The 14,512-nt window shown below is 27.4% G+C and overlaps 5 protein-coding genes across 13 annotated transcripts; 2 read left to right on the plus strand and 3 right to left on the minus strand.

Moving 5' to 3' along the window:
- Positions 1-145: 145 nt before the first annotated feature.
- okr (DNA repair and recombination protein RAD54-like okr) lies at positions 146-3,806 on the minus strand. The gene is made up of 10 exons (XM_069121433.1): positions 3,612-3,806; positions 3,153-3,362; positions 2,874-3,064; positions 2,592-2,794; positions 2,063-2,505; positions 1,711-1,972; positions 1,467-1,632; positions 977-1,382; positions 734-897; positions 146-654 (listed from the first exon to the last, which is right to left on the minus strand). The coding sequence occupies exons 1-10, from the start codon at positions 3,612-3,614 to the stop codon at positions 462-464; spliced, it is 2,241 nt and encodes a 746-aa protein (XP_068977534.1). The 5' UTR covers positions 3,615-3,806; the 3' UTR covers positions 146-461.
- Positions 3,807-4,065: 259 nt separating this feature from the next.
- On the minus strand, positions 4,066-6,127 carry LOC138183924 (tRNA-dihydrouridine(20a/20b) synthase [NAD(P)+]-like). 3 transcript variants are annotated; one of them, XM_069121485.1, is made up of 4 exons: positions 6,009-6,127; positions 5,247-5,416; positions 4,970-5,167; positions 4,066-4,890 (listed from the first exon to the last, which is right to left on the minus strand). In XM_069121485.1, exons 2-4 carry the CDS (start codon positions 5,321-5,323, stop codon positions 4,116-4,118), a joined length of 1,050 nt encoding a protein of 349 aa, XP_068977586.1. In that variant the 5' UTR covers positions 5,324-5,416; positions 6,009-6,127; the 3' UTR covers positions 4,066-4,115. The 3 variants fall into 3 exon arrangements, with proteins under 3 accessions (XP_068977586.1, XP_068977584.1, XP_068977585.1); XM_069121483.1 differs by having other exon boundaries at positions 5,947-6,094; XM_069121484.1 differs by lacking the exon at positions 6,009-6,127 and adding an exon at positions 5,703-5,942.
- On the plus strand, positions 5,449-8,305 carry LOC138183916 (glutathione hydrolase 7). Of its 5 annotated transcripts, none has more exons than XM_069121463.1 (9): positions 5,449-5,767; positions 6,217-6,383; positions 6,457-6,614; positions 6,672-6,751; positions 6,816-7,088; positions 7,176-7,466; positions 7,552-7,618; positions 7,688-7,921; positions 7,996-8,305. In XM_069121463.1, the coding sequence occupies exons 1-9, from the start codon at positions 5,749-5,751 to the stop codon at positions 8,204-8,206; spliced, it is 1,500 nt and encodes a 499-aa protein (XP_068977564.1). In that variant the 5' UTR covers positions 5,449-5,748; the 3' UTR covers positions 8,207-8,305. The 5 variants fall into 5 exon arrangements, with proteins under 5 accessions (XP_068977564.1, XP_068977563.1, XP_068977565.1 ...); XM_069121462.1 differs by lacking the exon at positions 5,449-5,767 and adding an exon at positions 5,841-5,938; XM_069121464.1 differs by lacking the exon at positions 5,449-5,767 and adding an exon at positions 5,841-5,938 and having other exon boundaries at positions 6,831-7,088.
- A 49-nt stretch (positions 8,306-8,354) lies between these two features.
- On the minus strand, positions 8,355-10,339 carry nac (GDP-fucose transporter nac). Its single transcript, XM_069121486.1, has 4 exons — positions 9,634-10,339; positions 9,341-9,545; positions 9,145-9,283; positions 8,355-9,083 (listed from the first exon to the last, which is right to left on the minus strand). The coding sequence occupies exons 1-4, from the start codon at positions 9,696-9,698 to the stop codon at positions 8,485-8,487; spliced, it is 1,008 nt and encodes a 335-aa protein (XP_068977587.1). The 5' UTR covers positions 9,699-10,339; the 3' UTR covers positions 8,355-8,484.
- Positions 10,340-10,474: 135 nt separating this feature from the next.
- Positions 10,475-14,402, plus strand: AdipoR (adiponectin receptor). 3 transcript variants are annotated; one of them, XM_069121478.1, is made up of 7 exons: positions 10,475-10,610; positions 11,964-12,234; positions 12,345-12,443; positions 12,531-12,702; positions 12,792-13,189; positions 13,297-13,461; positions 13,541-14,402. In XM_069121478.1, the coding sequence occupies exons 2-7, from the start codon at positions 11,989-11,991 to the stop codon at positions 13,673-13,675; spliced, it is 1,215 nt and encodes a 404-aa protein (XP_068977579.1). In that variant the 5' UTR covers positions 10,475-10,610; positions 11,964-11,988; the 3' UTR covers positions 13,676-14,402. The 3 variants fall into 3 exon arrangements, with proteins under 3 accessions (XP_068977579.1, XP_068977577.1, XP_068977578.1); XM_069121476.1 differs by lacking the exon at positions 10,475-10,610 and adding an exon at positions 11,038-11,245; XM_069121477.1 differs by lacking the exon at positions 10,475-10,610 and adding an exon at positions 11,521-11,812.
- The last annotated feature ends 110 nt before the right edge of the window (positions 14,403-14,512 follow it).

The following is a 14,512-nucleotide window of genomic DNA, read 5'->3' on the forward strand; positions in this document are numbered from 1 at the left end:
ATCGTATACTTGCTGAATTCTGACTTTGACTGTAATTATCAAGTTTTACAGATATAATTTTTTAAATTAATAAAAAAAATAATTGTATTAAAAAGGAAAAAGAAAATCAAATATTGGAACTATTAAAAATGTTTAATAACTATAATAATCTTTCATAAACAAAAATTTATTTTACATATTAATCAATTTGTGCAATTTTTATACAATTAAATTACATTTTTTTTCCTGTTATATGAAATATTTATAATAATATATTAATTATTTCTCCGTACAAACTAACTTCAATATACTCAACATACAATGTAATTTCTATTATTAAACAAATACACAATGCTTGTTATGAATTTGTTTATATAAACTTCGTCCTAACAACTTTTGTACAGAAGTATATGAAACATTGATAATATAAAAAATGTCGCCCCCATTATTAAGGTATGTGCAAATAATTAAAAATCGTAATCCTATTTAACTTGTTCATGCGATCGATGACAGAAAACAAAAGAAATTCCAGATGACCAGCATTGTCGTAATGGTATGTCTGGTAAAGGTCTTGGATTATAGATGTGCCTCCAATCTGACAAATCTGAATTACAGTCAGATTGTTCGGGTGGTCCTTTTACTTCTATACCATTGACGCATCTTTTACATTTGAACCTGAAGTACGTGCAATAAATATATTTAACTAATAACTATTCATATGGACATTCATAATTTTTCATAATGTTAAGCTTACTTAGCATGAGTATCTGATATAGTATTTTCTTCTAATTTAAATAAATCTCGTAAATCATTTAATGTAAAATGTCTTGCAACGTCTTCTTCCTGATCTACGACTGTAGAACTTAATGCTTTTTTATGCGCTTGCCTTTGAAAAATTTTTTCCTCAATAGTACCAGTCTATAACATATTTAAATGATAATATAAATGTTGATTTCTAAAAAATCAAAAATTGTTGTAAAATCTTTCTTTTACGTACACAAAGAAAACGATATATGAAACAAAGTTTTTTCTGACCATCCCTCCAAACTCTTGCCATAGCTTGATCATCATTTGCAGGATTCCAGTCAGGATCGAACATGACAAGTCGATTTGCACCAATAAGATTTAATCCACAGCCCCCAGCTTTGGAGCTGAGCATAAAAATAAAGTCATTGCTATTTGGATCATTAAATTTTTCTACTACCTTTGATCTTTTTTTAATAGTCATAGTGCCGTCTAATCTAACATAGTTATAACAACGTTTATGACACAATTTTTCAAACAGATCGAGAGTTTGTGTATAATTAGATACCAATACAATTTTATCATTCGTCGTTGTTTTAATAGAAGCTAAGAGACAATCTAATACCATTAGCTTTCCGGATAATTCTGGCATGATTTCTCTAGAAATAAAATTATAAAGATCAATATTATAAAATAATGGTAAATTTAGGTCAGTATTATAAAATAATTTTAATATTATGTACTTTGTGCTGTAATTTGGAGGCATTAATTTTGCAGCGTTTTCAAATCCATCAGATTTTTCCAATATTTTATCATATACCAAATCGGGATGACAACATAATTTTTTCAACAGTGTAATTGCTGCAAGTGTTGAAAAACTTTTTCCTTTTTTAGAATTGGCAGAATTTTCTATAACGAAAAATAGACATTAATTAAATATAGAGATTTCAAGTATTTTAAATAATAACGAATTTATAAACAACAAACCTTCCATTGATTTTCTAACACTATCGCTTTGTATAAAACTGTTATAAAGGTCAGTTTGTAGTTTTCCCATTCTTATACACACCACTAATTCATATTTTAAAGGTAAATATTTCGAAAGTAAGGCACTAGTGCGTCTAATAAGACATTTATTCACAATGCTTACTAATTCCGCTAAACGTTCCTGAGCGAGTTTACGTTCGGTATCTGTTGCAGCTGCATCTTGACCACGTAAAATTGGTATCTCGAATTTTTTTCGAAATTCCTAACAAATGAAATTTTAATATGACATTAATATTCTCGTTGAAATATTTGAAAAATCTTTTTAATTTTCTAAACATATTAATTAACATACTTGTGCAGTTCCCAATAATCCTTGATTAACAAAATGTACAAGAGAGAAATATTCTAAAAGATCATTCTGGATAGGTGTTCCACTGAGTAGTACTCTTCTTTTAGCCTTTAAATTTATAAGCGCTTGATATGTTTGATTTTCAGAATTTTTTAGACGATGTCCCTCATCACATAATACGAGTCCAACTTCATCTTGATGAAGAACTTGTGCGTGTAAGCGAAAAGTTTCATAACTGATTATCAGAATAGGATTTATACACCTGCGGCCATAAGTTTTCATAAATCCAGTAAGTTTTGTGTCGATATCTGTTTTGTTTCCACCATCAATGGCTAATGGTTGAATTCTATTTTTCAACCATTTAAAGATCTCATTATACCAATTTTTAACTAATGAACTTGGTGCAACAATAATAGCTTTCTCTATAAGTGGTTTAGCTTCGGGTCCTACAAAACACAATTACGTAATTAACGTAATTAACAATTAATGTAATTACATATTGTATATAATGCATAAAATAATATTATTTTACCTTGTTTTAATAGAGTCCATAACAGTGTTATACATTGTAAAGTTTTTCCAAGGCCCATTTCATCTGCCATGATACACCCATAGGCACCTTCAATACGTTTTCCTGTTACACATTCATACATAAACTTTACACCTTCTCTTTGATGAGGTCTTAAAATATTACATAATAGAGGATCCACTACTACATGTACAAGTTGTTTAGATCTGAAATATAAATGAACTATTATAAAAAATTGTTGATAAAGTCTAATAATTATAAAATAAACAAAATATTTATACTTACTGATCTATTTTCAATTTTTCATGTTCAGATAATTCAGGAGGTGAATAAACAACAAGCGCATTAGCTTCCTCAGGATCATGTAATGGTCTACGGGGACCAGATAAACGTATTCCTAATGCACGACCAGATAATTGATAACCAGGAATTGGTATCTTAAATGGTTTACTAAAAATCTTTTTCATACGTTCTTCCTATAAGTCCAATTATAATTTTTTACTGTAGGTATTATGTTATTGTAGGACTGTTATTAATGATTACTATTTAATGTATAATACTTACATGTTCAGAAATTACTTCTTGGGTAGCTTGCACATCATTAGCTGAAAGAGCAACTGCTTTGTATTCTGGTATTTGTACATTTTTGACATTACGGCAAGCCTTTTTTTTAGTTTGTTGAACTGGTGACACAACCTGACGCATTGCTGCATTATTGGATATATCAAATAGTAATGGGCGTTTGCCATTTTTACTGGGTGCCAAAGATCGATTCTTATATATAATAAACATAAGATTAGTAAAAACAAAATAAAAATTTGTTATATAGGATACAATAAAATTAAATCTAATAACAATGACAATAATAAGCACGAACATGTTTTTGAAAATCGAAAGAAAGAGTATTAAAATTATACTAGTACATTAATTATTACTAATTTTGTAATTTTAATATATCATTTTTCAATAAAAACTAAAGTAATTTTGATAAAAGAATTTTTAACCAATTTTATGAAAACTTACCATTTTGAAATAAAATATGTCATTTTCAAATTTCAGTGTATTTTATTTCGTAATATCATTACTCTGTAAAATTATTACTTTCCACATTTCATTTCTTGAGCTAATAACTAATAAGCAATGACAATATAACAAATTTTACAAGTTTCGCGGTTATACAAGTTCATTCTACTTTCTACCTTAGATTCTAGCACACCTATCGTCCATTATTGAAAGCTGGTACCGCACCACTGCATTTAAATCTCAAGTACGCAATATTTAAAGAAAAAACGTTTAAAGTTAAATTTATCAGAATTAAATCTGTTGTTCATTCATATAGATATCACATATATCGTATATAAATTTTTTAAATGATAATATTAATTATTTTGTTTCATGATTACGTCACTAATTTCTTTATATACAAAAAACATACACTTATGAGACATTCATGAATTTTCTAGCAATTACACAGCAGTATAATTATAAAAATATTCTTTATGTATTTAAGAATATAAATAAATAAAATTACAGTTCTGCAAATATGTTTCCCAAAAAATTCGTATTAAGGTCATCATCATCCTTTATAATGTCTTTATTACATTTTTTATTTGAAATGTTAAAGGTGCATTTAGTAAGATCAAATAATTCGGGTATGATGTTGGGTTTTATGCCATAAGTATCTTCCAAAAATTCCAGAACAGCTACTTTATTTTGTAGATTGTTAAAAAACAACCTACTCTTTTTGGGGAGCATTTTTTCTAACATAAATACAAGGTGATGATGAAAACATATAAATTGAGTTGGTATAGTTGATGTAATATCAAGCCAATCTTGTACACAATTAAGAGGAGTAATTGAATGTCCAGAAAAAAGAGCTGGATTTGTTAAAATCCCTCTTGCAGACATCACTGCATCACAATTACTTTCTTTATAGAGCTTTTCTGCACTTTCTAAACTTTTTACATCTCCATTAGCAATGAGAGGTAACTTCACACTGTCTCTTATTAATTTTAAATTATATAGATCAATTGGTTCACATCTCATTTCTGGAGTTCTAGCATGAACAGTAAGAAATGAAGCACCTGCTTTTTCAAGAATTCTACAGAAATCAATAGTTTTTTGAATATCCTTCAATAATCTAATCTTTACAGACACAGTGAAAGGATATGGAATACGATTTCTCACTTGATATATTAAATCTTTTACAAGATCTGGTTTCTTAAGTAAGTCAGCTCCATATCCATCTTTCAATGCCCAACGCTGAGGGCACCCGCAATTTAAGTCAACTCCATTACAATATCTATAGAAAAATAATTCATTAGGCATACAAACTAATACTGATTATCAGATATTAGTCTTAATATTATGGATGAACTTACGGGGCGACCAATTCTGTTGCATTAAGAAAGTCATATACATTTTTAGCAGCAAATTGAACAACTAGTGGCTTATCCCCATTATTAGTTGAAAACTCATTATCTCTGGCTTTTTCAGATTGTACAAATGAATCAGCTAAGATCATAGGTGTAAAACATATATCGCAATCATACTGTCTTACTAAAGTTCGAAACTGTAATCTGTTAATATTTATATTATTTTTTTATTTTCATATACTGAAAAGATACTACAAATACATTAATGTTTATTATCACTTACTTGCTGTATCTAACCATTGGTGCACATACTTTTATCATTCTTGGTTCTTTTAACATTTCTGCTATATCAATGGACATTTTTGTTTATATTTTGTATTTTGTTTCAAAGAAAGAATTAAATGTCATATACATATGTATATAATATAACAAATTGTTTCTGCGTAGAATATTCTGACAAAAAAATAAGAGTAATTATTTTTTGTATAAATTTTGTTTCTTTTCTTTATTTAAAAATAAAGCAGTAGACACAATTTTTTGTTAAATAACATAAGCATGTAATTAAACAAACTTTTTAATGTAGCAGTAATGTGTATAAGTGTTTTAAAATACTTTCGATTATATTCCCTTAATCTTACAGTACAAAAAATCAGTTAAATTTACAGTTAGAAAAAAGTATACACTGTCTATAATATGATATAGATACATAGTCTGCATACCACTAAACAATTTTACGTACATTTAATTCTTTTCAAACAGTATTCGAATTAATTCATGTATTTACGATGCGCTATAATAATTCTTGTAAGTACCATTTATTTCATTTGTTTTCTTATTGTTATTATAAACATTCGAAAAATTTTATTTATACGTAACCTTATTACGCTCATTAGCATTTATTTACAAGCATGTGATATTTTTCGAAAGAAATGTGAAACACAATGATTATTACTTTGATTACTTCATTTTTTACATGTACTTACATAGTTTAATATTAAATAAAAATTAATGTTTACTATAAATAGTAATTATTCTTAGCAGCCACCTTTTAAACTACATTTATCTTAACCTTTATTTGTTATTTCTCACAATAATTTCATTAAGTATAAAATTTTATTGTATCTTTATACACACAAAAATTTCGAAACATATTACAAAAGTATCTTATTATTACTGTTTTAATTATTATTACTGTGTTACTTAACACAGTATGTTGTAAGAAATCCTATCATATATTATTTTAATTTTTAAAGGCTCTGGAGAAGAATGTCCTTTAACAAAAAGTAGAAGTTACAAATACACGTTAACTATGTATTGTGGAGATGGTTTAAAATTCATTATAAGTTGTTTCACCATTTTGACAATTTCTATTACAACAACATTAATTTTACAAATATTATATGCTGATGGGAGCCCACAGGTACTTAAATTAATATAAAAAACATATCATATAACAAGCTATAGATGTTATGTGTAATATTATATTATTTCAGAATACTGCTGGTGTACATGGTGCTGTTGCAACAGATTATACAAATTGTTCACAAATTGGAACCAAAATATTACGGAAAGGCGGTAATGCAATAGATGCAGCTGTAGCAGCTACTATTTGTATGACAGTAGTTGCTCCACATAAGACTGGTCTGGGTGGGTAAGTTATATATGTAATTTTATTAATAATTATAATAATTTATAATTATTATTTTAGAGGTGGTTATATGATGTTATATAATCATAAAGAACAGACAGAACCAATTATTATTGATTTTGCTAATAATACAATTAAAGGTATGTATTTGAATAATATTTTAAAGAGTATTTCAGATCTTACATTATTTGTATTGTATGTTAGACAATTTTTTACAAGATGGGATACGTATACCAGCAGTATTAAGGGGATTAGAATATGCACATACATTAAAAGGTAAACTACCATGGAGTGAAATTGTTAAACCTTCTGTATCTTTAGCCAAAGAAGGATTTGTTGTATCAAAGGAGCTAGCAAGTGAAGTATCAAAAAATATTGATTATGAAATTTTATATGGGCACATTAGTGCAGGAGATATACTAAAATTACATGATCTTAGCAATTTGTTAAATGCTGTAGGACTGGAAGGAACTAATGGTACAGTAATTTTATCATTATTATAACTAAATTAAAATTGTTGTATTAATATCTTCTAATACATTCACTTACTTATTTCTTTTTTAGTATTATACAATGGAACTTTTTCACAAAAGCTTCTACATGATAGAATTAAACTATCAAAGCTACTTCCACAGTTAGTAAATTATAAACCTGATGTATATATAGCAAAAAAGTCAAGCTTTTATAAACATGTAATATATTATCCTCCACATATGTCATTATTAAAATCAATGATTGCAGCACTGGAAGATCTTAACATATCTACTGATAATGCATCCATAGTAGGAGCAGATATACAAGTAGCTAAAACATTAATAAATTCAGTATCAATGCCATTACAATTAAAACAACATGGTTTGTTATATTTCACTGTTTTCATTTTAAAATATATATAAATATGTTTTACAGCAATGTTGATTTCATACCGTAATAATTTTAGTTGAAGAAGAAAGATATACTGGAGTTGTTGCAATGGATTGGGAAGATACTTATGTTTGTATTATAACGTTAGTATTATATTGATTTAATATATATTGTTCAATAAATTTAGTGATATAAATGTACACTTCATACAGTGGACTTGGTGCACCGTTTGGTCTTGGACATATGTCAACTGTTGGCTTCCTGCTAGATAAAGCTGATACCAATAATACCTTATCTATGCTTGTTCCCATAATCTTTCATAATGAAAAAGCATTATGTGGATTAAGAGGAGTGTTTGGAACTGATGATATATTAATTATTGGACAATTATTGTACAGTATTATAGTGCGTCAATTAAATGTTTCTGAAGCTATTGAATATCCAAGGTAGAAAATAGGTTTTATCTTTTATCTTTTATAAAAGTGGAAATGTTATTTCTTAACCACAATTTATTGTTTAGGTATTATTTTTCATCAGATGGATTTGTGATAGAAAATGATCCAAAACATTCTATAGATACATTAATGCGAAATCAATTAAACTTAATAGTACCAGCACCACATTTAAAAACTGATTCAGTATTAAAAAGCGTGAATGCAATCATAAAAAGGAAAGATCTAATGTCAAGTCATTCAGATAGTCGTGGAGGTGGCCTTGCATCAAGATTTTAATAATTTATTCATCTATATTTTTTTTTATTAAATATATCTATACATTTTGTATATTTATATATAATAAAGTGAGATTTTCTATAATGTTTTAAATTTTAATCCTAATTAAGATTAGATAACTTTATAAAATAAATGGAATGAAAAATAATTTATACTGTTTTATAAAAATAATTAATTTTATTTTCTTAACTATTTTTGTATAAATCTTATACAATAAAATGTAATCTATGTTATATATACTTTGATCTGAATATGAAATGTTTAAATTATAAATTCATTCACATTTTGTCACCTTGCAATTGCTGCTTTTCTTCTTTGTATTCTCTACTTATATCAAGTTGTCTCAATCTAGCATACATTGCACTAGCACTAAGTACAACAAAGTTACTTATCCACCACATGAATGATTTCTTTTCATCAAACCAATAAGTTGCTAAAACTGTTTGTGCACAAGCTTTAGCAGTTCCACTAATATTGTGTGTTAAAGGAGATGTTACTTTTATTTGAAGTGCTGTAGCAAAACCAATAGCAAATCCACAAATACCACCAACAATCATAGCCAACCAAAAATACGAAGATCCAATCTTATCATAATTGTACACTGTAACATGTTCTCCATTCGCTAACATTAATGGAAGAAATATAATGACACTATATGCATTGTTACAATAAGAGAGTAACCAAATATCTTGATTTAATGTAGGAAGAACTTGTTTCATGTGAATGGAATATAAAGAAAGAGTTAACGATCCTAGTACACCAAAAATTGTTCCCAGAATAGATAGAGAACCAGCAATGTGTTCTTGATCCACACCAAGCCAGAATCCAATCACAATAAATGCACAACATGCAATACAATTTATGGAAGTCTTTTGACCTGTAAAATTTTCATAAGTCATTATACTTGCCCAAATTGTTTTATTTTCAGAGATTCTTACCTAGCATAAGGTATGTGAAAATGACATTAAATACAGTTGTTAGTGAACGTCCTGTGTAATAAAATGAAACGTCAACATATTTTAAACATAAGTTGTTGGTTGCAATCATTCCAGTAAATAGGAGAGACAATGGTAATACCTATAAATATATAGAGAATAACAAAGATATAATTATTATCAAAAAATTATAATTTACCTTTCTAAGGGTTTCTTTGGTATATGGATTACCAATTGGAAATTTAATATATTTTGGGAACCATTTTGATAAATTACTAAGAATTACACACATAACTAAAGATACTATACATTGACACCATGTTATAAAAAGAGGTGCATCCAAATTTATAGTATTACTGGATAAAAGAGTTTTATTTATAAATACAGTCAATATAGAAATTATCCTGCAAAGATATTTAATTAATTGTATGTACAAAGTAACAGAAATTAAGTAACTCATTTGTTACTAAAAAGTAATTTAGGTGAACTTACCAATAATTTGTAACCACAATTGCAATATATATAAATTTTGTCAATAATCCAGTTTCTAACAACATTTTTTAAATATATTTATTTATATAAGTTAAATATTACATTACAATAATTACTATACTTTAATATTAAACTATACTAAAACTATTAAAGTATTGAATATCAAAAAAATGTTGATTCTTTATCAATTTTTTAATAGATTATTACAATGATACTGTGATTTTACAATTTTAATATATTTTTTAATAAATATAATTTTTTATGACAAATAATAAATAATACTATTTAAACATTTTGATATAAACACTTTAAATATATAAATTTTTATTAATTGATCTATAGCTATAAAATAGCATATGTTTTATCATTTTTAGTCTGTTATCAGTGCGTAACCTTTTTGAGGTTATGTTTCACATAACCCATTGTTCACTACTAATCTATGACATTAACTTTAATTATGATTTTTTATCTCGATATTCACGATCATATAAACAGATCTCGATACCTGACACTCAAGTACGGAAACCTAGGAAAAGCAATCCGAAAATTGAATCGCGGAAAATCAACATGGAAAGCAAAAAAATCCCCTTTCTGCGCATGCGTGACATACGATTAATATTCCAAACAAAGATAGAGACGCTCTACTCATCTCTATCTGTTTCGCAAGAATCCAGACTTTGTTGACTGTCCATGTTGATTTTTCACGATTACACACGACTCAATTTTCGGGTGGTTTTTCCCTAGCAAGTGTCGAGATCTGCTTATATGATCGTGGTTGCAATCATTATTCTAGAATCTAGAATAATCATATGTACATATATGTTTCAGTATATGCACTATTCTAGTATATATCCAGTATATATTTTTAGTTTAGTTAATAATTATATTTATACGTAAATGTTTATTTCCTATTTTCATAAATACACTTTCATCTTAAATAAAGATGCTAATATATTTTTTAGAAACATACTTTTATAGTAAGTAGATATATATTTACATTTATTATTTTAATTATTCCTATGGATAATTATCATAGATAAAAACAAGCGATAAATTCATGTGCGTCATATGTAATTCTTCTGTGTACCTATCTGACATAGCTTATTGTATTTTTTAATTAAGGATACATAAGTTTACTTAAATAAGAAATTTCATTATCTTGTTAAGTTCTTTAATTAATTTTATACTAAAAATAAATCTTCATGTTAAAGTAATATATTTTAAAAATAATTAATCGAATTAAATTTCATTTAATTGAAAACGAATGTAAATATATCAATATCTATTTCGCCTTGATAAATTTCTTAACACATAATGTAGTTGTACAATTTACGCACATGTTTAATAGATAGTAAATTATAGTCGCAAAGTGGGTATCGCCACTGACTACTGACAATCATACATATGTAAATGTTGACACGTGGTATCTATGTAGTATTCGGGTATTTCCGTCTATTGTCGTAACGATGAACAACCAAAATTAGTACTTGCGTAAAAATCATCTATATCTCTCATGAAACATGTTTTGAATTATTTCAATTTATTTACTATTGGAAAACTTTAAATATCTATGGCGTCGATGTAACAGTTTTGAAGAATTATCATATAACGGGTATGTTGGCATATCAAATGTAATGTCTTCTATTCAATCTGTTAATTGAACTTTGTACTATGTACTTGTGAAATTTATTTCTTCTGTTGTGGTTTCTCGTTTATTATAAAATTATAGTTTTCAAATATGTATTGAATATAAGTGGTTTTTATTATATAATGATCATACGCACAATGATTATGACATTTCGATATAATTCCTAATTTCTATTTGGGAATATGTATACATAGTTGTCATTTAACTTTTACGTGTTAACTAAATTATTATTTATTGCCATTTCGCAATAATCATCATATGTGTACATTTATGTAATTCACTCCGATAAGAAGTCATGACCTTGGCAATTACTTATTAGCTTTTTTAAAAATCGAACTATATAGTCAGTTAATAGTGTGAAGCTGAATAAATTAATTGATTTCTATTCTCGTGAACCCATTAATTTAAGAACTTAATTATTGTATTATGTTTTATTTTTTAATCGAGTCCTATAATTAAATTGAAATAATCTCGAAATAAATATATTTATTATCGGGAAATTTATAATTTTTTGATACATGTAATTACATGGTAAATCGTTTTTTATTTAATAATGTGTGTTAATGTTTATTAATACGCAATATCATTTTTCGATTTTATATTATTCTAAACATGTAAATTTAACATTAATATTTAAATCATATTTAAATCATTTATTTTTGTAATCACTTATATGTTTTAGAAATTAGTAATTAAAATTCCACAACATGTCACAATATGAGGATGTTATTGTGGAAGACAAAAGGAGCGATGATAGTGCGATACCAGAATCAGAGATTCGGCATAGAATCCCATGGAGTGAACGCGTGTTATTAAACAGTGAAATACCGGGCTTACATGAAGTTAAAGAGCTATTGGAAGATGACGATGCAAGCTGTTTAGCAGAAGAAGAAGATGGAGTTGGTTGTCCATTACCTTCAACTCCTGAAGATGATCATCTTCTGGACTGTGAGGTATATAATCATAATTCTAATTACTAGCAGTACTTGTTAATAGGTTATCCCATATCATGCATTAGTCAAAAAAGGAATCGGGTTATAGATTTTAGTGTTTCCTTTTACAGATGACAGAAGTGTTAAAAGCTGGTGTGTTAAGTGATGAAATTGATCTTGGTGCATTAGCACATAATGCTGCAGAACAAGCAGAAGAATTTGTTCGTAAGGTATCTAGAAGTTATATGAATATATCTTTATGTTACGAATTAGCAAATAACTTTTTATTTACAATATTAACCGTCTACTTTTTAAAGGTTTGGGAAGCATCCTGGAAGCAATGTCATTTCAGAAATCTTCCAAAGTGGTTGCAGGATAATGATTTCTTACATGCTGGTCACAGACCACCTTTACCATCTTTTTATGCTTGTTTTAAAAGTATATTTCGAATTCATACAGAGACAGGAAATATTTGGACTCATTTACTTGGTAAAATTTAATATTTATCCTGGAAGATATTTAAATTTGCTTCTTCAATGACTTTTCTAGGAGATTAATATGTTTCATTCTTTCCATAGGATGTGTAGCATTTATTGGCATAGCTATCTTCTTTATAACACAACCTCCTATAGAAATACAATTGGAAGAAAAATTGGTATTTGGTACCTTCTTTGCCGGTGCTATTATATGTCTAGGAATGTCATTTGCCTTTCATACTGTACACTGCCACAGTGAATGTGTTGGAAAGTTGTTTTCAAAATTAGATTACTGTGGAATAGCTATGTTAATTATGGGTAGTTTTGTACCATGGCTTTACTATGGTTTTTACTGTGATTACCAACCTAAGCTTATTTATTTATCAGTAGTTGTAATACTTGGTGTAACGAGTATCGTCGTATCATTATGGGAACGATTTGGTGAACCAAGTTACAGGCCATTAAGGGCAGGCGTTTTTATGGGATTTGGTCTTAGTGGAGTGAGTAGTGTGTGCTATATTACATTCCTGTGACAAACAACTTGTTAGAAATGATAAATTGTATTAAATAATACACCAGAATTAAGATATTACATTTTTCTCTTTAGGTAATACCAGCAGTACATTATGCTATTGCAGAGGGTTGGTTTAAGGCAATTAGTCAGGCATCTCTTGGATGGTTAATATTAATGGGATGTTTGTATATATTAGGTGCAATGTTTTATGCATTAAGAGTACCTGAACGATTTTTCCCTGGCAAGTTCGATATTTGGGTAAATATTTATTTTTGTACTTTTAAGTGTACTTGCTAGTCATCAATTTCATGAATTTCTAAATTATCATACTATCCAGTTTCAGAGTCATCAAATCTTCCACGTGTTAGTAATTGCAGCAGCTTTTGTTCATTACCATGGAATAACAGAGATGGCTATGTATAGAATGACAATAGGAGATTGTACAAATCCATCGCAGGTGATGGCTTTTTAATTATGCAATGAGCATATAATATCGTGTTGTTGGATTTCACATTATGTACCTTTATCGAGACTTAAAAAGATTCCTAAATCTTTGTATGTTGGTAGATCTGTACTACAAAAGAACTGCTGGAAACAATATCATAAAAATGAATAACACAAGATTTTCCTTCTAGTTCATCATAATTAAAAAAGAATTTCCAAGAGAATTTACAAAGATTTAAATAATGAAGTACAATACGTGATAATGAAGATTATTAATAGTGAATTTATAACATTTAATTAAATGAAGTTTTTGCACTTTCGTAATTCTGAATTTATGGGAAATATAGTTAACTTTGTATTAAGTTCAACGTTTAAAACGTTTAAAACGTTTGTCATATTTACCAAAAATTTCGGCAGTACAAAATAACAAATAATAATTATTTACACTTGTTGTTTCTTCCTTTATGTGAATAATTTATTTAAATAATGCAATTTCCTTGTGCAGTGACTTCACTGTATACAAAATGAATATAAAGTTATAAATATTATTTTATTAACTGATAACGACTGATCTCTTGTTTCGTGCAGTTCTCTTACTTATTGAAAACAAATTGAAAAATATTGTACGAAAACGAAACAGAGTACAGATATATGGCAACGAACAAAACTTAATATAATTAAGATTTAGGAACTAATTGCAAATACAGATGATTTTATAGTATAAGCACTATAAAAGTTATAATATATTTTGAACACTGTTAAAGTAATGAAAACTATTTATTGTAACGATTGTGTGTAAATTATATAAATTCAACTTTTTTTTGCGTCACACATGGACATAGAAAGTAAAACATTAATTTTTTCA

Source organism: Bombus flavifrons, chromosome 10, assembly GCF_040668555.2.
Source record: "Bombus flavifrons isolate JBK064 chromosome 10, iyBomFlav1_principal, whole genome shotgun sequence".
Classification (NCBI taxonomy): domain Eukaryota; kingdom Metazoa; phylum Arthropoda; class Insecta; order Hymenoptera; family Apidae; genus Bombus; species Bombus flavifrons.